The 26,637-nt window shown below is 45.9% G+C and overlaps 1 protein-coding gene across 10 annotated transcripts in view; it reads left to right on the forward strand.

Annotated features, from left to right (window-relative positions):
• Nucleotides 1-25,967, forward strand: part of ARRB1 (arrestin beta 1) — a 114,167-nt gene extending 88,200 nt beyond the window's left edge. For 5 of the 10 annotated variants that reach the window (XM_027848198.1, XM_027848204.1, XM_027848205.1 and 2 more), the window contains 11 exons: nt 1,488-1,547; nt 4,098-4,165; nt 6,308-6,443; nt 9,068-9,152; nt 9,668-9,740; nt 11,751-11,888; nt 14,192-14,278; nt 15,861-15,884; nt 19,756-19,826; nt 21,879-21,930; nt 24,647-25,967. In XM_027848198.1, coding sequence (XP_027703999.1) covers nt 1,488-1,547; nt 4,098-4,165; nt 6,308-6,443; nt 9,068-9,152; nt 9,668-9,740; nt 11,751-11,888; nt 14,192-14,278; nt 15,861-15,884; nt 19,756-19,826; nt 21,879-21,930; nt 24,647-24,755 — 903 coding nt within the window. In that variant the 3' untranslated portion in view covers nt 24,756-25,967. The remainder of the gene's footprint in view (nt 1-1,487; nt 1,548-4,097; nt 4,166-6,307; nt 6,444-9,067; nt 9,153-9,667; nt 9,741-11,750; nt 11,889-14,191; nt 14,279-15,860; nt 15,885-19,755; nt 19,827-21,878; nt 21,931-24,646) is intronic. The other 5 variants (XM_027848199.1, XM_027848202.1, XM_027848200.1 and 2 more) reach the window with 5 other exon arrangements.
• Nucleotides 25,968-26,637: the final 670 nt, after the last annotated feature.

Genomic DNA, 26,637 nt, shown 5'->3' on the forward strand with positions numbered 1-26,637 from the left:
GCAGTTAACAATTTGGATTGCTGAATCGAGATCTAAAAAGATCTTAATTGGCTGGAAGGGTGGACCCAATCTAAATGAAGCAGGCATAAAGTGAAAGTCAGCTGTACAGGTAGGGGGAGGCGTGTCTGGACTGCTAGCAGTTCATGTAAGAAAACCCTGAGGCTTTTCTTCATTGGCCACAAACTCAAGATGAGTCAACAGTGTGGTTGGTGTGACAGCCCTAAAAGCCAATGTTCTTGTGATGAATTCTCAGAAACAGATTTGGGTCATAGATTTAGAGAAGGGACCTCCAAAGTGATCCAGTCCATCCCAAGAAGACAAGGTGACTTACCTGTGATCCTAGGACTATGGTCTATAGATTTGGATATCTGGATAAATCTATGGATTTAAAGCTAAAGAGGAAATCAGAGGTCATTTTGGCCATGCCCTCATTTCACTGATGCTCAGAGTTGGAAAGGACCTTAGAGCATCCAGGGCTGGGGAATCTGCAACCTCAAAGCCACATGTGGCCTTCTAGGTCCTCAAGTGTGGCCCTTTGGCAGTCAAAGGGTCACACTTGAGGACCTAGAGGGCCACATGTGGCCTCCAGGCTGCAAGTTTCCCACCCCTGGATAGACCATAGAATGTTAGGATTGGAAGGGACCTTTGACGATGCCCTACAGTGTCTCAGCTACAAGGGCCCTTAAGAGCATATGCTATGAGAGTTAGGAGGAATCTGAGACTGAGTAGACCAGCCACATGTTTTTAGATGAGGAGACTGAGGCATTAGAGGGGAAAAGGCAGGTCCAGGTTCACACATGGAATCTCAGGTGGAACCGGAAAGGTTTTATGGGTACAATTCTGTTCAAGCTTAGACCAGGCCAGAAGTGACACCTCCTTAACTCATAGCCTGATTTCAGGGTCCTGTGGGGTAGGGGAGAGCAGGGGGAAAGGAGGAGGAAGAAATTCAGCTCTGTAAGAGTTCAGTAACTGCTGTGTAAAATTAGCCTGAGGGCCATCAACACCTTTGCTCCTGCTGCATTAGGAGGAAGCTGGCACCTCCTGGGGAACAACTCCCTCCTGGGACCTAGGCTTAATGGGCCACCTCTCCTAGCAGTGAGAATGTGCCCTATTCAGCTCAGTAGGACTGTGGGGGTGAGAGACTGGGAAGGGATATCACTGTCACCATCCTCACCACTGCCACCATCATCCCTGCTTAAGACTACAAAGTCTTTATTTCCAATGCTGTGTGGTCCTGGTTTAGGCAGTGGGGAGTGAACCATGGTGTCCTGGTCCAGTGGAGGACAGATACCATATGTTGTCCTTTCTCTTAGAAAGTACCTGGAGAGAGAGAGAGAGAGACAGAGACAGAGAGAGAGAGAGAGAGAGAGACGGAGAGAGAGACGGAGAGAGATGGCCTTTACCTGAGAGAGAAACCGGTCAAACCCTGGTCTGATGGAGGAGCTTGTACTTAAGCCTTTGCTAACCCTGAGCTCTTTTCTCTGCAGATCCCTCCAAACTTGCCCTGTTCAGTGACACTGCAGCCTGGGCCTGAGGACACAGGGAAGGTAAGTCCAGTTTTGTTCATTGCCTTTGGGATTGGAGTTCTCGATCATCTCCCCCAAGGACCTGACGGGAAGTGGGATGACCACATCTGGGCAGAAAAGGATGGGAGTAGTTTCAGCAGCCCCTAGGACCTTTGTGAGGGTGAAGCATGAAGTACCAGGGTGTAGTGAAGTGAAATTCAAGGTAGCAGTAGAACTAACTCAGTAGGTAGTGAGCTCCCCATCACTGGAGGACTGTAAATAGAGGCTGGATGAGCCCTTTTGGGGAAGATGGAGAGAAGATTTTCTGTTCAGATACTCGGGGGCTCAGTGCTCTTTCTGAAAAGAAATTCAGGCACTGAAATTCTGGGATTCTACGAAGTGCATGATCTCTAAAGCATTTTCTGCCCCCACCGTTCCGTTCTTTAGCTCTAATTCTATAAAGGATTACTTTTGTTATCTTAAAATCAATTGCCCAAGGAAAAGATCAGTGAGGCATGAGTAGACAGCAGTTCATGTGAAAAAGACCTGGCGCTTTTCATGGGTTTCTATACTCGGTGTGTGTCAGCAAAGTGAAGCTAAAATCAAAATAAAATGACACCCCTCACAACAACAAACCCTAGAGAATAGGATGCTGGGCTAAAGGAACAGGAATCTAACATGTAGAGGGAAGGAAGGTGACAGCCCCACTGCCTTCTGTGCGGGCCAGATCACACTTACGGCATTGTGTTCAGTCCTGGGTGAGGAAGGTGCTGACAAACTAGAGAGTGTCTAGGCTGGGCCAGTCAGGATGGTGAGGGGTCTGGAGGCTATTTCGCAGGAACTGGGATTCGAGGAGCTGGGGACGTTTAGCTGAGGAGCATGTGGGGTGGGTCGAGACTTGGAAGGACTGGCCCAGGGAAGAGGAAGGAGATTTATCTCACTCTGCCCCAGGGGGAGAAAAAAAAAAAACAAAAAACTAGGAGCAGTGGGGGAAGGAGAGAGGTGGGATGGTATATGTGGGGCAGATATTGGCTACATATGAGGAGAAACTTTCACATGATCTGAGCTGCCCACGAAAGGGATTGGGCTGCTTGAGAAGAAGGTGAGCTTCTTATCACTGGGGATGGGGGAAGGGAGGGAGGGTCTTCAAGCAGAGGCTGGATGGGGGTGATTCTTTGTTGGGTCTGTTGTAGAAGGAATTTCTGTTCATTTGACTAGGTGCTCCCATGGTCTCTTCTGACTGTGAGGGCCTGTGACTCTGAGGTTTTGGAAGAGCTGCTCCTATAATTGTGGTACAGAAGTGGGTGGGAGCCATGTAGATTGAGGTGGTCAAGGAAGACTTCCTGAACGTTGTAGGTTGGCAGGCCAGGGATCAGCAGGGATTTAGAGGGAAGGAAGAGAGGAAATATTTGTATCTGCCAAGGAGTGGTTCGGGAAGGCAGATTCATCCTGATATGAGCCCAAGTCTGGCACAATCAGGATGTGCTGTAACCAAAAATTATTATAATCCATTCCAAAGTTAATTAGACCTGGTTTCATTTTGATTTATCAAGTGGTTTGGATTATTTGGGCCACTACTCCCCTCCCTGCCTTCAGAGAACCAAGAAGGAACCTACTTTTAATTGGGTGACCTTGGGCAAGTCACCTCCCTTCTCCCAGGCCTCAGTTTCTTCAGTTGTGAAATGAAGAGGTCATGCTAGATGACCTCTAAGTTCCCTTCAAGTTCTGACCTTCTATATTTTCAAGTCTCTTCCAAGTGTAACATTTTGTGCCCTAAGGTCTCTTGTATTTGACATTCTATAGCCTAAAGTTCCTTCTAGCTATGGCATTCTGTGCTCTTTGTTCCAACATTCAATGCCCTAATATCTCTCCCAACTCCGATGTTTTGTGTTCTAGGGTTTCTCCTGGGCTCTGACATTCTGTGGTTCTGAAACTTGACCTCGTATGTTTGGCTTCTGAGGTCTCTGGGAATAAAGGAAAGCAATGCCTTTTCCCCCCTTCTAGGCTGTCACTTTCTTCATCTGTCAAATAACTACCCAACCCTCTTGTCTCCTAGGGGTGATGAGACAGCTTCTGTATTTTCCAGCACATTAGAGCTGATTTTTGTTACCTGAAATTTGTTTCAGGAAATTTCTGTGTCTAATCCAGCAGAATGAAGTTTGGCAGTAAGAATGTTCTCACCCTGGGTGAGCCCTGGGTTCTCTGAGGGGTAGAATTGGCATGGAGACTGTCCATATGGAAATGGCCTGCTCAGAGTTAACCCTGTGATGTACCTAGGTGAAAAGAATGGGAATTCTTTTTATAGAACTTAGGATGTCAGGATGGGAAGGAACAGTAAAACATGGAGTGTCAAACCTAGAGGGGATCTCAGAGATGATCGAATTAATCTCTACAAATGAGGACAATGAGTCTGAAAGAGTGATTTTCCCAAGGTCACACGGTGGACTGGAACCCAGCTCTCATGACCCAGGTCTTGGGTTCTTTGTGCTTTCCTGTCCTGCCTCAGTTCCCACTTCTTCACATGTGGGAGGGATCCTTGTTCCTGTAGCCTGGGGCGTACCTTGTTCCCCAGTCTACCCCATCTTCTTGCAGGCCTGTGGTGTGGACTATGAAGTCAAGGCCTTCTGTGCAGAAAATCTGGAGGAGAAAACTCACAAACGGTAACTAGGACCCGGCATCCTCTTTGTCAGCCCTGCCTGGGGGGAGGGAGGAGTGGGACATCGAGCGGGGCTCAGAGGGCCCAGAACTTTGTGAACATGGTGGTGGTGGTGGGGTGATGGTGGTAGGAATCCTGGGGAGAAAATGGGAGCAAGAGCTTTTAATCTTCTATCAATCATTGAAATGCTCTTGTGGCTTTAAAGAGAACACATTCCTTCTGAATCTCAGTTTTCCCCATCTGTAACATGAGACCCTAAAGAGGAAATGAGAATATATATGGTAGAAGCTCTCCAGTGGATTCTAGAGTGGATTTGGTATTCTCTTTATCTCTCGGACACCATCTGAATCAAGGGTGTATTCCCAGTACTCTGGAAGCCCCTGGTATGAGGGGAAATACATGACCTCTGCCCTTATCTGAAGAGGGGCAACATGGCCCTTCCCCTCAGGAAATGAAAAAGCCAGTGCTGAGGGCAGGTGGGGGCTAATCAGGGAAGAGACTTCCAAGAAGAGTCAGTATCAAACACACGAGGGAATGTTACGGACGGAAGACAGGAAGTCGGATAGGCATGAGCTCCATGCTGGAAATTGCATTGTCAGTTATAGGATTAAGTAATGGGACCCAGGAAGTGAAAGAAGGTAAGGTTTGGGCCGTGATGGAGGCTTTTTATCCTAAGGTTATGAACCCCAAATAGGGGCAATCAATAACACTCCTGTGTAACCCAGGTGGGTGGATGAGGGTGGAACGAACATAAGGTGAGAATCTGGAGGCCCAGGTGGTATGGGCCAGCTTCGCCATCTGGTGGACATTTCTCATATTGTAGGCAATTCTCTTAGTTTTAGCTGGAAAGAGCCAGCCCTTGACCCTCGGTTGGCTTACTGAGCCATCATCCCACTCCCTCAGCTGTTGTCCCCTCACTGAATACCCATCCCTCTGACTGAGGGGTCCTTCACCCCCCACTCATTAAGCCCTCATACTTTGCACTGAGTCTTATATTTTCCTTTGCCTCCCCCGCCCCCCAACTCAAGCACACTTTATTCCCTGTCAGTCTTTACCCTCTGTCCTCCTTTTTTAGCTCTTCCCCCTGACTGACCTCTCCATCCCTTTAGGATCATGGAATCATAGATTTACAGCTAAAAGGGGCCTTAAGGGGTTATTTAGCCTGGCCTCCTGATTTTCTGGATGAGGAAATAGTCCAGAGAGAGGTAAAGGATTCCATGGTCATACTGGAAGGAAGAACTGAGATTTGGATCTAGGTCACCAATATTCTTTCCATTGAACCATGCGCCATCTTTGTTTCTCTCCACTGAGTCGCCTCATCCTCCTCACTGAGCCCCCATTCTCCTTCAGTGATTCCCCATCCCCACCCTTCCCCCATATCCTCCCTGGGTCTCCATTCCCTTCTCTGAGTCCTCACTCCACCCCCTCACTGAGACTCCCATGCCCTTTTGAGCCTCAATCTCCAGCACTGAATCCCCATATCCTCCCTGAGCCTCCTTCCCCTGCCCTAAGTCCTGCATCCCCCACACAGAACCTTCAGCTCCCCCTCACTGAGCCATCACCATCATCATCACCATCACTAGCAGCTTGTTCTTAGCCTTATTCTGGAGGGAATCCCAGCAGGAGAAAGAGAGGACAGCATCTCCAGGGCAGATCACAGATCCAACTAAGACTCACTGGGATAAATGTGGGAAACCAGCCCTGTACTTTGTGGTAAGGACAATCAGGATTGTAAAGTAGGAAGCTGAGTGGTCAGGGAGAGAGCTTCTTGGAGAAGGTAGACCTTGAATTGGACCTGGAAAGACTAGTAGGATTTGGAGAATTGGAGACTGGAAATGTTCTGGGCAAGGGGATTGGTATGAACAAAAGACAGAAGGAGGAAGGAATGTGGATGTTCTGGGAAGTCCAGAGCTCCCAGAACAAAGGGTGCATGGAGGGAGATAAACCCAGAAAGTTAGGGTGGGTTCAGATCCTGGAAAACCTTAAAAGCATGCTAGGCTGAGTATCAGTTTTGATCGTGTGGGGATAGGGGAGTTAGAGTTCTGGAATAGAGGAAAGCATTGGGGAGTCTTGGGAAGGAGACCGAGCTGTCTGCCCCCAGTGGCATTATCTCTGCATTATCTCTTCCTCTCCCTGGCTCGTTCAGGAATTCTGTGCGCCTGGTTATCCGGAAGGTCCAGTATGCCCCAGAGAGGCCTGGTCCCCAGCCCACAGCTGAGACGACTCGTCAGTTTCTGATGTCCGACAAGCCCTTGCACTTGGAGGCTTCTCTGGACAAGGAGGTAAGGGCAATGGGCCCCGGGTGGTTGAAGAGCTAGGGTAGAGAGGGCAGTTTTGATGACAGAGTTAGGACTTTGCCATGATCCTCTAGGGTTTTGAACTCAAGAATGAAAGATGATTTTGGTGAGGACAGGCTGTCTGCCTTCAAATATCTGAAGCTTTGATGAAAAGAAGAAAGATTAGTTTTGTTTTGCTTGGCTCCAGAAAGCCCAACTAGGACCAGTTGGGTGTGGGAGGGGGATGGGGAGAGAATATAAACTCCTTGAGGGTAGGAATTATTTTACTATGTGTGTTTCTAGGGCCTAGCACATGCTTAATAAAACCCTGTTGATTGATTGATTGATTCAGTTAAATATAAAGGGACTAATTGCCTAACAGGAGAGCAGAGTAGAATGGGCTGCCTTGGGGTAATAAGCTCCCCGTCACTGGAGGTCTTTAAATGGAGGATGGATGATCATTTGTTAAGGATGTTGAAGGGGGGGGTCCTATACTCGGGTTGGAGATAGATAGATGACCTCTGAGCTCTCTTCCAAAGCTTAGATTCTCTGCTCTGTATGAGTGTGTGGGCTTGCTGCCTTCCCCTTCCCCCTTCATTTCCCTGCATGGTATGAGTGAATAAAGACAACAGACTCTCCAGAAGGGTGTTGAGAATTTCCTCCTTAGACTGGATAGTTCAGAAGAATCATCCGCTGCTGAAAGGGAGACTGCATCTCCTCTCATAGCTGTGTGCTGGGAGTAAATTAGGGCAACCAGATCTGCTGAAGGATTGGGATTTTTCTCCTTTTCCCCAAAAGTTCTGTGAATAAGTAAGGGTAGCCTCCTCCATTGAAAGTAGTTGTATGGGGATTTCTGGGAGTCATTAGTAGCACCCCTCCCTCCCAACTTGTCAATTTTGGTTTTGACTTCCCTTTAACTTTGGGGTCAATAGAAGCAAATAGGTTCCAGGGGTATCCCTTGGGTCAGGAAACTTTGAATTCACTTGGGGCAAATCAGCATATGTCTACTGTGTGCCTACTGTTCATTCATTCATTCGTTTATTCAATAAATAGGAATCATCCACTGTGTGTAAAGTCCTGTACTAGGTACTGGGGTGTAATGTGTACGTGTCGGGGAGAGGAGATATCATAGCAAACACTAGCCCACAGTCTCTGCCTTCATGAAGCTTACAGTCCAGTAGTCGGGGTGGAGGCAGTGGCACAATGTATATGTGGATAATAATGATACAATATAGAACAAGATGGGTATGTGAGAGAGGAGAATCCAAGTCCTGTCTGAGGTCTCTGGAAGGCTGCTTTCTGTCTGTGGGATAAGGAAATGCATCATGCAGGGGGTGACATTTGAGTCTGGCCTTGAAGATTTCAACTTGTGGCCAGTTCAACTTTAGCAGATGCTGGTCTACCATCTACTCCTTTAGCTGCCGGACCCAGATGTCTCCTGCTTCTAAATGATGTGATGGCAGGCTGCTGCCTACCATCTTGGTCTGCAATGAGTGACCTAACCTCTAGGGCGAGCGAAGTGATGCTCTCTCCCTGGCCTCAGCCCTGATCAGATCCCATTCTGAGAAGTATGTCCATTTCATGGGCCATAAGTGTGTTTAGAGAAGAATATGCAGATGGGGGGGGGACAGGACACCAGCCCATACCGGGGTCCCTTGAAGGTACTGGGGAATATTTAGTCTGGAGAATCAAACAGCATGCATTTGCTGAGCACCAACTATCTGTTAGGTACTGGGTTTACAGCAAAACAAAAAACTTCAAAACAAAACAAAAAAACAACAAAACCCAACTTGAAACAGCCCCTGCCCTCAAGGAGCTTAACATTTTATCAGAGGAGGCATGTCAGAGAGAGGGTTTCCATCTATGTAAAGGTTAGACCACATGCGCTCTGCTGGAGCAGTGGGCCAAGAGTCATGAAAACTTGAGTTCAAATCCAGCTTTAGACACTTACTAGCTGTACAACTCTGGGCAAATCACTTAACTGCTGTCTGCCCCCACTTTCCTCATCTGTAAAATGGGGATAATAAAAGCACCTTTGTCCTAAGGTTGTCGTGAGGATCAAATAAGATAACATTTGTTAAGTGCTATACAAATGTTTTGTCAGGGGAAGAAATGATCCCAATTCAGCACTATCCCAATGCCTATAGGAAAACCCCTCAGGAAGCGTCTGTTATCTCTGGGGAGAGAGGTGCCTCCTGAGAGTGTGGAGTCCCTAACAGAGTCCTGAGAGCATGGAGTCCCTAACAGAGATGTGGTATCCAGGAGTGTAGGCCAGGATAGTCCTTTTCGACCTTAATAAGCTGGAGGAAGGGAGTCTAGAAGGAGGATTGTCCCCTCTCCCTTCCTCATCTGCTTCTGGCTTATTGAGATCATGGTGTTAGGTGGTTCTCCTTTCTAATTGGGACAATTTTCTTGACTGAAAGAGGCAGAAACAAAGACAGCTATCAGAGAAGTAGTGGGTATGCAGCCCCATAGAGAAAAAACACCTACCCGGAGTACAGATATGGGGTCTGGTGCCCCCACCGGCAGATCAATGAGATAAGATTTGTAAATTGATCAGTGCCGGTTCCCTTCCCCATCTGACTATGATGACTCCTCCACCCTTCTCTCTCCACTCCGCCTTCTCCCAGATCTACTACCACGGAGAGCCCATCAGTGTTAATGTCCACGTCACCAACAACACCAACAAGACAGTGAAGAAGATAAAAATTTCAGGTACCTGGGGGGATGGAGCGTTGGGGGGAGATCTGCACATGACGGTTTGGAGAGCAAGTTTTAGGTGAAGTCGGTAGGGAGAGCTCTGCCCTCTTCACCCTCTTCCTGGGGTTGATGAAAGGATTCTCCATATTCGCCTTTCACATAGTACCTTGTTCAGGGGTCCAAGGGGAGGCAGCGGGCACACAGTGAATGGTTAAGGCCATGTGGGCTGATAAATGGGTTGCTGCTCTTGGACGGTGTGTGAACCACACAGGTTTAGTAGAGTGGAATGACCTCAGCCAGTATCTGGCTGGACTTTGCAAAGGGAGGCTGGAAAGGATGTGAGATGCTTCTGGGCATTTGTAGAGTGATTGTGTGTCACAGCTGCCCTGGGAGAAGGGGAGCTGTCTGTTGGCCAGTGGGCCACAGGTCCTCATGTCTGCTGAGGCCCTGCCTCTGGGGCTGCCCTGGTATTTCCTCTCCAGTGCCCCAGGGTTTCCTCCTTGTAAGGTGTCTTCTCTTTCTGCCCATAGTACGCCAATATGCTGACATCTGCCTGTTCAATACGGCACAGTACAAATGTCCCGTGGCTGTGGAGGAGGCTGAGTAAGTTAGCCCTATGGGACCTGGGATGGGTAGGAAGCATTTTGATTCTGATGTCTAGCCTTGACCCTTGGTGCCAATGGTGGGGGGAGGGGGTCAGGTCCTGGAGTCCAAAAAAAACAGAGATCAGCACAAACTCCTCCAACTCCCCTCCTTACATACAAATCAGATAACAAAAGCAGTAGATAATTCTCATGCCATAGATAATTAAAAAAAATAACTAAACAGTAGATAATCCCTTAAATAATCAGTGGATAATAAGAGATAATATGATATGCAGGGGATGATTTTTGAAAAGCAGATAATCTGAGAATGGATAATTAAGGAGTGATTAGCCTCCTAATAATAAACAATTCAAAATTTCAGATAATTAAAAAATAAATGTTTCAAAAAAAAGTCTTTTTCCTTTGGTATAGCTCTCCAAGTTGGTCAGCATGGGGTGTTGCCTGGTGTGAAAATTCTCTCCTCCAGTGCAGACTGGTGACTTACCTGCTATTTGTAGTTTTAATAAATTGCTTTGGACACTGTGAGGGCAGCTAGGTGGCACAGTAGATAAAGTGTTGGGCTTACAGTCAGGAAGACTTGAGTTCAAATCCAGCCTCAGACACTTACTAGCTGTGTGACCCTAGGCAAGTCACTTAACCCTGCTTGCCTCAGTTTCCTCTTCTGTAAAATGAGGTGGAGAAGGAAATGACATATCACTCCAGTATCTCTGCCAAGAAAACCCCAAATGGGGTCACGAAGAGTTGGACACGACTGAACAATAAAAGGGCACTGTGAGATTTAAATGATTTACCCAGGGTCCTGCAGCCAGGACCTGAGGTGTCTGAGGCTGATCTTGAAATCAGGACTCTTTGATTTCCCTAGGTCCCCTTGATCTCTGTGCCGTCCTGCTTCTTGGTGTGAAAAAAGCTAGATGATTTTTCTTTTAAAGCAGCTAATCCAAAACAGCAAATGGTTAATAGAAAAAAGCATGGATAATTTTTTAAAACCCTGACCTGATAATACTGAAGAGCGAATGATAAAAGTGTGGCTCACATTCGATCAGCATAATCCAAACAGTGGATTAAAAACCCCCCAACAAACAATAGATGACTTATTTGAAAAGCCGGTAATACAAAACAGGATATGATTTGGAAGAGCCGATAACCTTAATGGCCTGTCTTCTAGGCTGCAGACCTCCTTGTTTCTTTCACCTGTGGCAGCAGGCTTCCCCTGCCTGCCCAGTGGGGCCCAGGCAGGCCATACCATGCGTCATGGTTCTCAGAACATCACTGATGTGGCCGTAGGAAGGGAAGGCAGGGAGAGGCCAGCTTGGTACTGTGAAAAGGACTCTTGTGAAGAAAGTTCTAACTCTGCCATTTAATGCTTGTGTGACTTTAAGCAAATCACTTAATCTCTCTGGGCCTCTTTTTACAGTTTCCTTATCTGTAAAATGAGGGTGGTTGGATTAAATGGCTTCCGAGCTGTCTTCCAGCTTTGATGCTAACAATCAGTCATTTATTTAGACTAATTCAATTCAATTAAAAATATTTATTAAACACCTACTGTGTGCCAAGCACTGTGCTAAGCACATCCATTCCCCCAAGGCAGGGGTTAGACTGGATGATTTAGTTGTTAGAATGATAGTCTTAGAAGGTACAGAGGCAATGTAGCCCATTTTTCTCACTTTACAAATGACACTGAGGCCCAGAGAGGTTAAGGGACTTACCCAGTGTCAGGTAATAATTAGCAGAGTTTGAACCCAGGTCCCTGGACTTTGAACCCAGCATCCTTTGCATTGGCCCACCTGGCCTCTCTTTCAAAGTCTGTTTCACTCTCCACAATTAGTCTATTGGTCTAAGGGAGGGAGAGTGTGACTTGTGTGACGTGTGTGTGTGTGTGTGTGTGTGTGTGTGTGTGAGAGAGAGAGAGAGCGAGCGAGCAGGTGTGTGTGTGGGTTTACCTGCCTATCTGTTTGGGCCAGATGTTTGAGGGAGAGCATCTTCCTTTATCACTCTCTGTTTTCTCCAGTGACATGGTGGCTCCAAGTTCAACGTTCTGCAAAGTCTACACTCTTACCCCATTCCTGGCCAACAACCGTGAAAAGCGAGGCCTGGCCTTGGATGGCAAGCTGAAGCATGAAGACACCAACTTGGCTTCTAGCACCCTGTGAGGATACCCCTGATTCCTCCCCCATCCCCCACCATGGCTGTCCATTCCCCAGGCTTTTTCTGGATGCATGATCCCTATTTCCCCTTCCTGGCCTTGGCTGCTTATTTTCTGCCCTCCCTGGGCCTGCCAGCCCAGCCTCCTCTAAGCATCCTTAGTGTCAAGGCCTTAGATCATGCTTCCCCTTTACCCCCTCATCCCCACTTCCCTCCAAGCCTGAGCAGAAATTGCTTTTCTGTTGTCAAAAAAAAAGGCAGAGGAAGGGTAGCCATGACTCCTGATCTGAGGGGAAGACATCACTTACCATATTAGTCACTGGGGAAATTAGTTAAGGTGGTTCTAGAGACCCCTTTCTAAGGAGACTAGTCATTAAATAGAAGGGTAAGGAGAAATGAAATAGGAGAGAGAAATCTAGAATGTTAGAGTCTAGCCTCCCATTTTACAGATGAGGAAATGGAGGCTCACAGAAGGGATGTTAACTTACCCAAGGTCACACAGCTTATAAGAGGTAAAGTTGATATTTGAACTCAGAGCTGCCTCGGGTCAGACAGGCAAAATAGCAAAATGGATTCAAACTGAGGTCCTCTGAATCCGGATACCCAGTGCTTTTCAGGACATCAGATTGCCTCTCACTTGACAATTCTCGTCTCCCCAGACAGCCTTGAACTCCTAGAGCGCAAGGCCTACAGCAGGCCTGCACAACATACTGCCCAAGGGCCTCTTTGGCTTGCCAAAAGCAGCCCTAGGGCTGTATGTTGTAAACAGGCCTGGCCCATAGAGTCATAGACATTGTGAGTTGGAAGAGAGTTGACAGTCCCACTGTCTTCTGCCCTGGTTAGGGCCCATCTAGAGTACTGGGTATACTTCTGGCCATTCCATTTCAGGAAGAATTAGAGACCATCCCTTCTCTCTTTCCTCCCCTCCCAAACCCTGCCCCCCCACATACATACATACATATAGATACACACATTTTTTGGGGGGAGGCAATTGGGGTTAAGTGACTTGCCCAGGGTCACACAGCAAGTAGGTGTCTGAGGTCGTATTTGAACTCAGGTCATCCTGACTCCAGGCCCGGTGCTCTATCCACTGTGCCACTTAGCTGCTCTTATACACACACACACACACATATACACATATGCATATACACATATGCACACACACATATATAATAACATATACGTATAACTTTCCAAACCTTAAAAACACCATTTATAAATGTTAGCTATTATCACCCAAGGACTTGAGTTTGACCCATTTCAGTATGTATTGAAAGAGCTGGGAAGGTTCAGCTTGAAGAAAGGAAGACTTAGGAGGAACCTTAGAACCGTCTTCAAGACTCGGAAAGTCTGTCACGTGGAAGAGGAAGTAGGCTTGTCCTGTTTGTGGCCCTGGGGGCATAACCAGGAGTAACAGGTGAAAGAGCTGGGAGGAAGATGGAGAGTCTGTGTAAGGATTATAGATTTAGAATTGGAAGGGGCCTCAGGGCGTTGAGTCCAAAAGCTCCTCATTTTACAGATGAAGAAACTGAGCCAGACAGAGGTGAAGTGACTTGCCTAGGGTCACAGAGCTAGTGAGCATCTGAGGCCAGATTTGAACTTAATTCAAGGCTTGCAAGTCCAGGGCCCTATTGATGACATCACAATGTCTCTAAGAGAAACTTCCTCACAGTTAGAGCTGTCCAAAAGGAGAATGGATTATTCCATTCGATAGAAAGTTTCCTCTCTACCTGGAGGTCTTCAGGCAAAGGCTAGATGGTCACTTCTTGGGGCCACTTTAGGCAGCTGGGTGGCACAGTAGATAGAGCATAGGACTTGCAGTTAGGAAGACCTGAATGCAAATCCTGCTTCAGATCATGTGTCACTTAACTTCTGTCTCAGTTTCCTTAACTGTAAAATGAGGATAATAATAGTACCTAGCTTGTAGGGCTGTTGAAAGGATCTAATGAGATAACATTTATAAAGTGCTCTGAAAACCTTAAAGTATAATATAGATGCTGCTGCTGCTGCTGCTGCTGCTGTTGAGGAGGAGGAGGGAAGTTGTAGAAGGCATTCTTGCTTGGTGCAGGTTAGGCTTGATGAACTCATGGGTCCCTTTTGCGTCCATTCTTAGCCAGGGTTGTAGAGTAAGGGTAACCACAGTGGCAGAACAGACCGTTACCCCCAGGCGCAGAGCTCATTCCTCGGTATCCCGAGGCTTGCATTTCCTCTGCTCAGCTTTCCACATCTATCCTGTGTTGTTTCCTCCTCTATAGTCTTCCTTCCCCTACCTCTTGTCTTTATGACTTGTTTTTTCCCCAAACACTGCAGGTTGAGGGATGGCACCAATAAAGAGATCTTGGGAATCATCGTGTCCTACAAAGTCAAAGTCAAGCTGGTCGTTTCCCGAGGCGGGTAAGTGGGCCCCATCCTTCCTGCTCCTCCATTCCCTTCTCCCAGTCCTTTCCATCTCCCCTCACAAAATCAAGCCCTTCCCAACGCCCCTTGGGGCATCCACCTCAAGCTGGAGGCTTCCCGAGCAGGGTGGAGAGAGGAAGGAGTCAGCCTCAGCTCTGGTCCATTCCACAAATGCTCTCTCCATCCCCTCCTTGCTTGGGACATCATCTGGGGTAGCTTCAATGGCTTTGGCCCAAGGCTGGGTTTACCTGGGGAGAATGAAAGGGGTGTGGGGTCTTCCTCCTCCATCTTCTCTTTCCTCCCTCATCCTTTGTCCTTCTTCTTCCTCTCTCCCTCTTCTCCTCCAAGTATTTTCCATCCTCCCCTGGTCCCTCCTCTTCTTCTTCCTTCCTCCATCTTCCTCTTCCTCCTCTTATTCTTCTATCTCTTCTTCCTTATACCACTGCCTCAGAGGATTCTTCCATTTTCTCCTTCTCCATGCTCCTCTCCTCCGCCTTCTAGTCCTCTTTCCTCCTTCCTTTTTTCCTTTCTCTTCCTACTTTTTCTTCTTCCTGCTCCTTTCCTCCCTGTTCATCTCTGCTGCCTTCTCTTTGTTTCTCCTCCCTCTTCTGTATTTCTTGTTTTCCTTCCTTTGTACCTCTGTTTTATCCTTGTCTCCTTCCTCTTCCCTCACTCCTCCCACTGTCTTCTCCCTCCCTCCCTCCCTCCTTCCTTCCTTCCTTCCTTCCTGCCTTCCTTCCTTCCTTCCTGCCTTCCTTCCTTCCTTCTTTCCTTCCTTCCTTCCTCACTCTATCTTCTTCCTACCTCCTTCCTCTTCCTCCTTCTTCTTCTGCATGTTCCTCTTCCTCCATCTCAGACCTCATGGAGCCTTTCTCTGCTGGGGGCATGAAGTTTACCAAGTGAGTGTTGGGTCCTGCCCTCGGAGGCTAGGACAGTACAAGGTGGGAGGGGTGCCAAGCCAGAGGTGCCTCAGGGGCACTCCTCCATCCAGGTGTGAGCCAGGCCCCTCTGCTCTCTCTGGGTTCTTCCCTTCGTTAGACCATTAGAGCTGGGAGGGACCTTGGGACACCGAATGTCAAAGGTGAGAGAGATTTGGAATACAAAATTTGGAAAGGACTTTAGATCAGAGAATGTCAGAGCTGGGAGGGACCTTAGAATTCCAAACATCAGATTTGGAAGGGCCTAGAACACAGAATGTCAGAGCTGGAAGGGATCTTAGAACACAGAATGTCAGAGCTGGAAGAGACCTCAGACCATAGAATGTCAGAGCTGGGAGGCATCTTAGAGATCATCTAGTCTAACCGCCTGATTTTTTAGCTTCAGAGGTAAATTGATTCGTCCAAGGACACATTGGGAGTCATTGTCAGAGTCAGGAATCCAAAGAGTTTAGGACTCTTTGCACTCCAATTTTATTATCAATATCATGATTCCATATCTAACATAGAGAGCTAGCAGTCCAGGATGGTCTTATCTCCCTCATTTATCCCCACTGGGAGCTACAGATATTGCATGGATGACTTTGTTGGTCTCTCCCACTCTGAACTCTGCCTTCTTCTTTGCCTCCTCTGATCTGCGCCAGCCTGTTGGGAGATCTCGCATCCAGGTAACTCAACTTCTTATGACCCAGTTGCTCCTGAGCTGGGCCAGGCCCATTCTCCCTCAGTGGCCGGACACCCAAGGCCTATTATTGGGACTAGGGTGTCTTGTATTTCTCAGAAGTCTAGGTGGGTCCAGGGTCCAGGGCTAGGTAGACCTATGGTTAAGGTAGGGGATCAGTCTGTGGTCCAGGTTACATAGGAAGTCAGGGACAGAGTTGTAGCTCATGACTCCTTAGCCTGGGGCTTGTTTCACTACCCTGTGACTATGTATAGTAGACTTCAACTTTATTATGCTTTATATCCATCCACTGAGGCCCAGCTCAAATGCTATATCCCGGTGGTCCCCAGCTGAAAGTGATCTATTGATGCCTTTAGTTTTTTAGATCACAGTCATAACCTGATACACTTCCCTCCCACTCCCAAACTGGTCCTTGTATCAAATAAAAACATTTTTTAAAAAATTACCTGAGACCATATATAATTTTACATGCCTGTGTTTCCCTATCTCTAAGGCTTTTTTCTGCTGAGGTTCTTTCTGTTTTCTAGGAACAATATTTAATGTTGTTTTCATTTGCATCTTTGTCGACCTTGTGTATGTTGTTTTCCTGGGTCCGTTTTCCTCAATCTGTATCAGTCTTCCCATCCTTCTCTAATTCTTCATATTGTTGTTTCTTAGGATGTAAAAAAATCCCCTTTACGTTCAAAACCACAATTTGTTTGGCCATTTCCCAGTTAAAGGTATCTGTTCTATTTTCATTTCATTGTTAAGTTAATCACTTAGCAAACATTAATTTAGTGTTTACTGTGTGCTAAGTTCTGGCAACATAAATAATAGCTAGCATTTTTATAGCACTTTACAAATATTATCTCATTATTATAAAAAGGAAGGCAGCCCTTGCCCTCAGGAAACTTACACTCTAATGAGGAGATCATAGCTTAATAAATAGGTATTTACAAGATCCTTATAGAGTAGACGGAAGGCAGCCTTAGAGGGGAAGGCACAACAACTGGGAGGCTACCTGGTGAAGGTGATATTTGAGCTGAGTCTTGAAGGAAATCAAGGATTCCAAGAGTCAGAGGGAAGGAGGGAGAGCATTCTAGGCATGGGGCCACAGGGAGCTGTAGGAGTTCACTGAATAGGAGGGTGACATGATCAGAGCTGTCCTATTAAAAAAAAATTACTTGGCAGCTGGATAGAAAATGGATAGGAGTGGGGAGAGCCTCAAGTCTGGGAGACCAATTCTAGGAGGCTACTGCAGTTGTCCAGGTGATAGGTGGTAAGTGCCTGAACTAGAGTGTTGACTGTGGAAGAGGGTGGTTGAGAAGAAAATGAAAAGATTTATCAACTGATTGGATGGATGGCGTGAGTTGAGGGGGGAGTCTGAGACAACACCAAGGTTGCAGAGCTGGGATACTGGGAGCATGGCAGTGCCCTTGACTATGATAGGGAAGTTTGGAACAGGAGAGATGGGGTTTTTTTGGGGGGGGGGACTGGTAATGATTTCTCTTTTGGACATGTTGGGTTTGAAGTGTTTATGACACATCCATTTTGATATGTCTACTAGGCAGTTGGTGATGTGGGATTAGCGCTCAGGAAATAGGCTAGAGCTAGGTATAGCCATGTGAGAATGATATATACAATGCTTGAACACATGGGAACTGATGGAGATGATCAAATATAGAGAGTAGAGAGCAAATCAAAAAAGGCTCTGGAGGGAGCCTTGGGGGGTGACATCTATCCACAGTTAGTGGGTGTGGTATAGATGAAGATCTAATGAAGAAAACTGAGGATTGAGCAGGTGGCTAGGAGAGCAAGGTATTATGAAAACCCAGAGACAGAGAATTTCCAGGTGAAAAGGGTGGTCCACAATGTCAAAGGCTGCAAGAGAGGTCAAGAAGGATGAAGATTGAGTAAAAGCCATCAGGTATGGCAATGAAAAGATCATAGGTAACTTCAGAGAAAGTCGTTTCAGTTGAATAATGAGTTTGAAAACCAGATTGTAGAGGGTTTAGAAGAAAGTGAGGAGAGGTAGTGGAAACAACAATGAAGATGGCTTTTTCAAGGAATTTAGCAGATGAGAGGAGACATATAGGAAGAGAGCTGGTGGGAGAAGGTAGAGTCTAGTGAGAATTTGGAGGAATGGCTCATAGCCTTATATTTGTCACAATTACTTGTATGCTTTAGGTAATAGATTATTATCTGAGAAATCTGATGCAAATATTTTCTCACTTATATTTATATATAACAATAATTTATATAATTATATAATATATAAACAATATATTATAGAACATAGTAATAAATATAATAAAATAAATATGATAATAAATGCAGCTCTTACAACTGCATTTATTTTGTTTTGCAAGAGTATTTTAAGTTTTCTAATCAAAATTGTCCAATGTTGACTTTTGTGATCTATTCTGTTTCTTATTTAGTTATGAATTCCTTCCCCTATCCTAGACTTGAAAGATACCTTCTTCTTTTCTCTAATATTATTTTAATGATGTGATCTCATACATTAAGTTCATTTTCTGTTTGGAAACTTAATTGTGATATGTGGTGTAAGATGACTGTTTCCTGCCAGAATGCTTTCTAGTATTCAATCCTCAGTAGAGTATTGCATTTATCAAACATTGGGATACTGCATTTAATTACTTATAAGGATGGATTACTTAGTTTTTTCCACTGAGCTACTTTTTTAACTTTTAAAATCTGTACCAAATAGTTTAGTTAATTATCGCTGCTTTGTAATGTAATTTGAAATCTGGTAATGCTAGCCTCCATTCATTCTTACTTTTTTCATTACTCCCATTATAAGTCACCTCCAAATGAATTTTGTCATAATTTTATCTGATTATCTAAAGTAACCCCTTGGCAGTTGGATTGATGTGGTATTAACTCTGTAAACTAATTTAGGTAGCAGCTTTATTTTTATCATGTTGGCATGGCTCAACCATAAAAAATGAATATCTCTCCAATTATTTAAGTCTTCCTTTAGCTTCCTTAATACCATTTCCCATAACATTTTGCCTGGACCTCTCTTCTTTGCATTTATTTTCCTCTCTCCTATCAGTGTTATTTGTGTACTTGTCTCCCATCACCCTCACCCTTGCCCTGCCACCATTGTTGTTGTCTAGTTGTTTAGTCATGTCTGACTTTTTGTGACCCCATTTGGGGTTTTCTTGGTGAAGATACTGGAGTGGTTTGCCATTTTACAGATGAAGAAACTGAGGCAAACAGGGTTAAGTTGCCCAGGGTCACACAGCCAGTAAGTGTCTGAGGCCAGATTTAAACTCAGGAAAAGGAGTCTTCCTGACTCCAGGTCTGACTCTATCCACTGTGCCACCTAGCTGCCCTGCCCCCACTTAATTATAGACCCCCTAGAAAGCAGAATCCATGGTACATCTATCTTTGTACGCCCAGCCCTAATTATAAGATCTTGTATAAAGTAGGGGCTTCATAAATGGTGGTTGAATAATTATGTAATGATTATGTACTAACCATCTCTCACATATGTATATCCCTCTACATGTTATAGAGTTTTTTCCTCATTCATGATCTCATTTATTTTTCACAGCAGCCCTAGAAAGGAGACAGGGAAGGGGTTATTTTCTCCATTTTACTGAGGAAGAAACTGAGGGCCAGACCTGGGGGAGAGGGGAGGAAATTACTTTCCCCATGGTGATGCAGCAAGGCAGAGGTAGAGCTGGTACTCAGACCCAGGCTGATTTATTAATGTTGAACACAGAAATGCTCCCTCCCGTCCCCCATCCCCCAACATCAGAGGGAGGCCTGTCTCTTAGGGAGGCCTGAAGGGGGCTAGGCTAGGAGAGTCTCTGGGACCTGAGCTCAGCTCATTTTTCTGTCTGTTTCAGTGATGTGGCTGTAGAACTGCCCTTCACCTTGATGCACCCGAAGCCCAGGGAGGAACCTGTACGTCGTGAAGGTGAGTATGTTTGGGGGAGTCTAGAAGGGTTGGGGCCTTATTCAAGAAGCAGGATTAGAAGAGAAATAACTTCCCTTTCTATAGCGCTTAAGGTTTCCAAAATTCTTTCCTCACAGTAACCCTGGGAAGTGCAGAGGGCACAAGTTTTCCCATTTTACAGAGAAAGAAACTAGAGGCTGAAAGGGGTTGAAAGATTTTCCCACAGACACACAGTTAAGAACTGATAGGACTAATAGTTTATCTTCAACTCCAGCGCCTTTGACTTATTATTGGGAAGGGTCATCAAGATGGGGATTTCTCCTGCTTCTTTGGGGGTCAGCCTAGGAACTACCTTGGCTCCATCTTTCATGTCCATCTCTGACCTGTGATAAGATTAGGGCTGGGGGTGAAGGTTACAGAAAATGGCACTGGGGAAATCATTGTATCTAGAATGTGCCTTAGAACACAGAACGTTAGAACCACAGCATAAGAACCATGGTTAGAAGCACAGCATCAGACTGGAAGGGACTTTAGAACATAGAACAGAGAAAACAGTGTTAATGTGGAGACCAGAGGAGTGAGCCACGGCCCAGAAATGAGAAACATCCCACCAGGAGTCCTATACTGAGTCCGTGGTATCTCCTGACTCTGGGGGCCTTTCTAAGCACAGACTCCTCCTTCCCTGTCTTTCCCTTCTAATTTCATAGGATTATAGGTTTCGAGCTGAAAGGGACCTTAGAAATCATCAAGTTCAGCACCCCCTACCTCATCTTAAAGATGAGGAAACTGAGTCCCATTGAAGTGACTTGCTGAAGGGAACCTAGGTCCTTTAACCTCCAATCCAGGCCACTTGTCCTTATTCCATTTTGGGCTCCTTGAATTGAGGTTAGCACAGGTCAACTTGGAGGTAAGGAGTTGGGTACAGTGACCTCTGGACACCTAACCCTTGGGATTCAATGCTTTCAGGGACTACATTGAGGATGGGCTCTCTCCATATCCCAGCTCTTGCAAATTCTCCAGTCTCATGTTGGGGTTAGCTTTAGGGGTTGAAGTGGGGGGTGAGAATGAGCTCTGGCATGGTACCATTCAGAGAGGGTCCTAGAAAAGGGGTTGTTTGGGAGGACACATAGCCCCAATCTCCCTGAATCACAGCATCACCCACCCCTGAAGAAAAGAGAAGAAAAGTCAAAGTCCTTCTAGGCCTGGAAGCCATTTCTAGGCCTTTAGAGCAGGAAAGGACAGAGTTCTTTACCTTTTTTTTGTATCATGGACCCCTTAGGAAATCTAGTGAAAGAATTTAGGAAATGCTTTTTTGTTTGTTTGTTTTTGAGGCAATTGGGGTTAAGTGACCTGCCTAGGGTCACATAGCTTGTATGTATCTGGGGCTGGATTTGAACTCAGATCCTTCTGACACCAGGGTTGGTGCTCTATCTATTGTACCACCTAGCTGCCCCATGGAATGGCTTTTTTTTTTCCTGAGGCAGTTGGGGTTAAGTGACTTGCCCAGGGTCACACAGCTAGTAAGTGTCAAGTGTCTGAGGTTGGATTTGAACTCAGGTCCTCCTGACTCCCAGGCCAGAGCTCTATCCACTGTGCCACCCAGCTGTCCCATATGGAACTGTTTTTTAAATAATAGAAGGAAATACTAACTTTCAGGTAGAGATTAGTGAAAATAAAGATGCAATTTTTTTCCCCATGCAAGTTCACAAACCCACTGAAATCTATCCATAGACCTCTTGGGTCCAGAAACTCCAGGTTAAAAGCCCACTAGACCAGTGCCTTCATTTTGTAGGAGGGAACTGAGTCTCATAGCGGGAAAAGGACTTAACCCTAAGTCCTACAGCTAGTGAGTAATAGTATCAGAACTAGAATCCAGCCCTTCTCACGTCAGGTCTGATGTTCTTTTCACTAAATTGTGCTATCTGTAGACAAACTGTAGACTAGTCCATGCTCAGTTCCACCGCCCTCCCTTCCTGTTTCCTTCTGTGTGTGTGGCGATGGTTGCTGTGACTTGGGCAGCCAGTCGTTCATGCATAAACTCACTAACCCCGTGTCCTAACTCCCTGTGTTTAGTTCCAGAGAATGAAGCGCCCATAGATACCAATCTCATAGAACTTGATACAAAGTAAGCTGAACCCTGACTTTGGATGTATGGGTGGGGAGGGGAGTGAGTGAGACAGAGAGAGAGTGTGAGTGTGAGTGTATGTGTGTGTGAGTGTGAGTGAGTGAGTGTGTGTGAGAGTGAGTGAGTGTGTGTGTGTGTGTGTGTGTGTGTGTGTGTGTGTGTGTGTGTGTGTAGGAGACCGGCTGTGGTGGGAAGGAGAGGGAATGGCCTGGCTCATTGGCATATTAACCTCTAATGAGTCAGGCCCATTCACAGCTAACTCAGTGTTTCCCAAACCACTTGACCATCAGAGACTTTGGGGCCTGGGACACCATATTGGTCTAATTATAGGCTGCTCCCCTAAGATAATAACTCTCCTTTACATAGTGCTTTAATTTACAAAGCACTTGTTAAGCCTCTGAGGTAGATGCTTGGTACATAGTAGGTGCTTAATAAGTGCTTATTAACTTAAATTGAATGGTAATTTAATGTGGGAGTGGTGGGGGTGGAGGAGGTTTAGGTCAATGATTTCATCCCTGAGGTGACTGTCTAGTATAGAAACTCTCTCCATCAATGCTAGATAAAGCGTTTGTTAAGCACCTTCTATGTCAGGCACATGATATAGTCTGGGGAAACAAAAAAAAGGACAAATCCTTACCCGTGGGGAGCTTCTGTTCTAAGCAGGGGAAGACAACCCATAATATGCTCTTAAAGAGTTGTCTTGGGGCACTGGAAAGTTAAGTGACTTACTAAGGGTTAGTTCCATAGCCCTCAGCAAAGGACAGCTCCCCAGCCTCCAGGCCATAGTGCCTCTTACATGAAGTTCCAGTGTGTGGAAATGAACCAATAAAAAGTCTGAACACTGAAGAATAATACCTATTATGGGTTATACTCAGGTTTTGCACAAGCCAGGTCTAGGGAAAAAAGTGGCCTCCCTTTAGACCAATATGGTATATATGTATATATACATGTGTGTATATATATATATATATATATGTATATGTATATATGTATATATAGTATATGTATCTGTATATATATGTATATGTATATATATATATGGAACCTATAAGTGGCGAGTGGGAGAATCTAGGGGTACCCCTCCCCATAAAGATGGGATGGGGGAAATTTTGGAGCATATTTTCACATTTTCAGATTGCCATTTTAAGTGTTTTTAGTCTAGAATTTCAAACTTCATATTTTAAGGCAATGGAGAATATGGCTCAGTATTGAAATTTTCTTGTTTCAAAACCCCAGGGTTCCAGTGGACACGGTTTGGGAAATGCTTGGCCTAACGCACCTGCAAGGAATCCTGCCTGGCCTGGCATGTCCGGCAGCAAGCTTGGCTGCCTGAAACCCTTAGCATGCAAGCTGGGCCCTCTCCTTTTCCTTGTGTCGTCTGTCCTGCTACTCCACCCTTCACCCCCATGGGGTATCCCTGAGCTAGGAAAGCTGCGAGGAGACATCTGCTCCCACCCTGAAGCCCTCCGCCTTGCCCGCCTTGCCCGCCTTGCCCTGCTTGGTTCTTGCTGGTACCAGTGTCTTTTAGGCTGTGCTTTCGGGTGGTTTGGGGTTTTTGGTTTTTTCCTGACTCCCAAGAATCAGCCCTGGTTTTCCAGAAGTCACAGAATCTCAGGGGTTGCAAGGAACCTCAGAATGCATGTAATCCAATCTATATCCAGAGAAATCCCTTTGCTAATATCATTGACAAGTGGTTGTCCAGCTTCCACCTGAAGACCTCCAGTGATGGAGAATTCACTGAGCCAGTGAGAGAAAGAGTGATCACACTGATGAGAGATATATGGGGCCCATCTCCTGACAATTTTCGTTTTTGGGAGGTTTTCCCTTATGTTAAAACAAAACCTTCCTTTCTTTAACTTCCTCTCATTGTGCCATGTTCTGTGCCCTGGGGCCAAACAGAATGAGTCTAATCCCTTTTCTGCACCTGAGGCCTACTGATACCCAAAAATAGCTGTAACATACACCCTTCTTCATGGGTAAACAATATACCCAGTTCCTTCAACTCAATCTCATGTGGCAGGGTTTCCAGTCCCCTTACCATCCTCTGGATGGTCACCCTCCTCTGGATGTGCTCCAGTTGGCCACTGTCATCCTTAAAATGTTATGCCCTGCACCAAACACAGTACTCTGAAAAGCATCTGCCCAGAGCAGAGGGCAGCAGAACTATTGTTTCTGGATTCTGCACCTTTCCTAATGAAGCCTAAGCTCACATTATTAGTCTTTTTGGCTGACATGTTGCATTGTTGAGTTGGTGGTCTACTAAGAGCGCCAGATCTTTTTCACATGAAATGCTTCCTAGTTACTCCAGAACATGGAGGCATACTGTAGCCCATGGGGTGCACGTTGTCAGGAATGTTGTAGAGAAGATTCCTGTTTGGGTGGGGTTTGAATTACTTGCCCTCTGGGGTCCCTTCTACCTCAAAGATTTTGTGATTCTCTCTTCCTTTCTTGTTTCCACATCAGTTCACAATTGGCTGTGAATTGACCCCAGATGTCTGTCCCCTCAACAACAGCTCCTCCCTAACTTTCATTATAGAAAGCAGTGTCTATTTGTGACCCACCTGGAGCCACCCTGTGGACTGTAGCCATGTCTGGCCTGGGCTGGGGCAGCTGGGTAGCCTTTTTGGTACCTTGCCCCTAAGTTGCCCTGGTTTTTACTTTTCCCTGTGGATGTCCCTTCCCCTACTGACAGCTTTTTCCTTCTCTCTCCTGTCAGCGATGACGACATTGTGTTTGAGGACTTTGCTCGACAGAGACTGAAAGGTATGAAGGACGACCAGGAAGAGGAGGAAGTCCCAAGCTCGCCGCACTTAAACAACACATAAGACTGGACTCTTCTTGCCCTTCTTCTTGGGTGGTTCCTGGTTAACTCTTGTGAATTAAGCAGCTTGTTGTCTGTTCTTTTCCTTCTCCCTCTTCTTTTTCCAGCATTTCTTTCCCCTTCTGTTTTTCTACTTCTACCAGGAGACTCCAGAGGACTTATGTAGGTATCATCAGGGATCTTCACCCCCTGGCTTTGACCCACTCATCACCATATCACTGAGCCTCCCCAGTGGATGCCTTGTTTCTGCCCTGGAGAACGAACGAATGGCTTACTACTCTTCTTCCAACCTTAATCCATCCCAAGCCCTCTGTTTCTGTCTCACCTTCGATCCCCTCCAGCCAGCCAGCCAGCCAGCCAGCCAGCCTTCAGTCTTCTCCGTGTGGCCAGTCTCTAGAAGCTTCCTAATCTACGGTCTTTGGATTGGATTGTCTCTCTTCTGCATACATTGGGTGGAATCCGTCCGATGGAATTGAGTGTATGAATGTGGAGTCTGGCGAGGGAGAAGGGAAAGGATTGCCAGTTTATGTGCGTTTGAGGGTCGAAGCAGGGGGATGGTTCTAGGCACAGCTACTGAAGGTGTGGGAGGTGACATAATTCTAGCCAATGGCATGCTCAGAATGGCCAATGAGACAACCTGGCTGAACTGCCTTGGGACAGAGAGAAGGAGGTAGCAAGTGCGGAGCTACTCACTGGGGAGGGTGGGGAAGAGCCAGCAGCTGGGCTCTCCGTCCTTCCACCCCCCTTCCCAATATTTTGGTGTTTGGGACAGTGATGGTATTATAACATAACAGTTCAATAAGACAAAGCAGTCAAATTGATGTTCTTACCAGCAGTTACCAAGTTGAATGCAGGTTACAAGAATTAGCACAAACATTTTAATACTGTCAGAACTTAGTCTCTTAAGTGATATGTATCTTATATGTATTAGAGACAGAGGAAGAGAGAGAGCTGGATGTATCATTTTTATATTAGGATGGACATTGTCCATGGTCCAGAAGAAAAAAGCCCTTATATTTGAAGTGAGGAGAGGAGGCATGTCTTGCTTCTGAGTCCCTGGTAGCAAACGGATCAGTGTCTCTGGGGAAGACTTCCTAGAGAGACTTTTCTTTCCTGAATGAGATGTTCATCCACCCTACGACTGGCAGAGTTTTAATCTTCCATTTAGCAATGCAATGCAATACAATTAAATTCAATAAGCATTATTAAACGCCTACTATGTGCAAGGGTTATAAAGATAAAGGGAAACATCCCCTGCCCGCAAGAAACTTATATTCTAGTTGGGGGGAGGGAGTGGAACTTACGTTCTTCCATTTGGTTTATTAGTTACTGAATTGCCCTCAGATCACACGTGGGGGCTGAAGGATGGTTGGATTATATGGTGGGTTCTAATCTCTCCCAATTCTCTGGGAAGTCTCTGGCTGGGATTCCTTCTGTGGCCAGGTGAGGGGATGCACGTATAAAGAGGACACAGCTGGTCCCCAGAAGAAGAGGTAGTACAAAGACCCAAATGTTGGTTTTGTTTACCTCTTTAGAAACAGAAGGAAGTGATATGGAAAGACAGGTTTATTCCTTAGGACTTGGGGAGTTAAAAAACAAAACAAAACACCTCAGAGATCACTAAACCGGCCTTTCCTCTCCATTTTACAGATTAGGACAATGAGGGCCAAGGAGGTTAAGTGACTTGTCCAAAGTCACACTAATTAATAAATAATAAAACCAGGATTCAAACCAAGGGCCTCTGATTCCCAGTCTGCTATATCCTGGACAGGGAGTGCCTTCCAAAAGTTTTCTCTCTGACTCCCTTGGGTCCAGATTTGGATTTCCAGACCAAAAACTTATTTCTGATCCCCTGAGGTCATCATCTTGCCAACAACTGGTTGTGT

The sequence above is a fragment of the Vombatus ursinus genome, unplaced genomic scaffold, assembly GCF_900497805.2.
Source record: "Vombatus ursinus unplaced genomic scaffold, bare-nosed wombat genome assembly UNPS02005659.1, whole genome shotgun sequence".
Lineage (NCBI taxonomy): Eukaryota > Metazoa > Chordata > Mammalia > Diprotodontia > Vombatidae > Vombatus > Vombatus ursinus.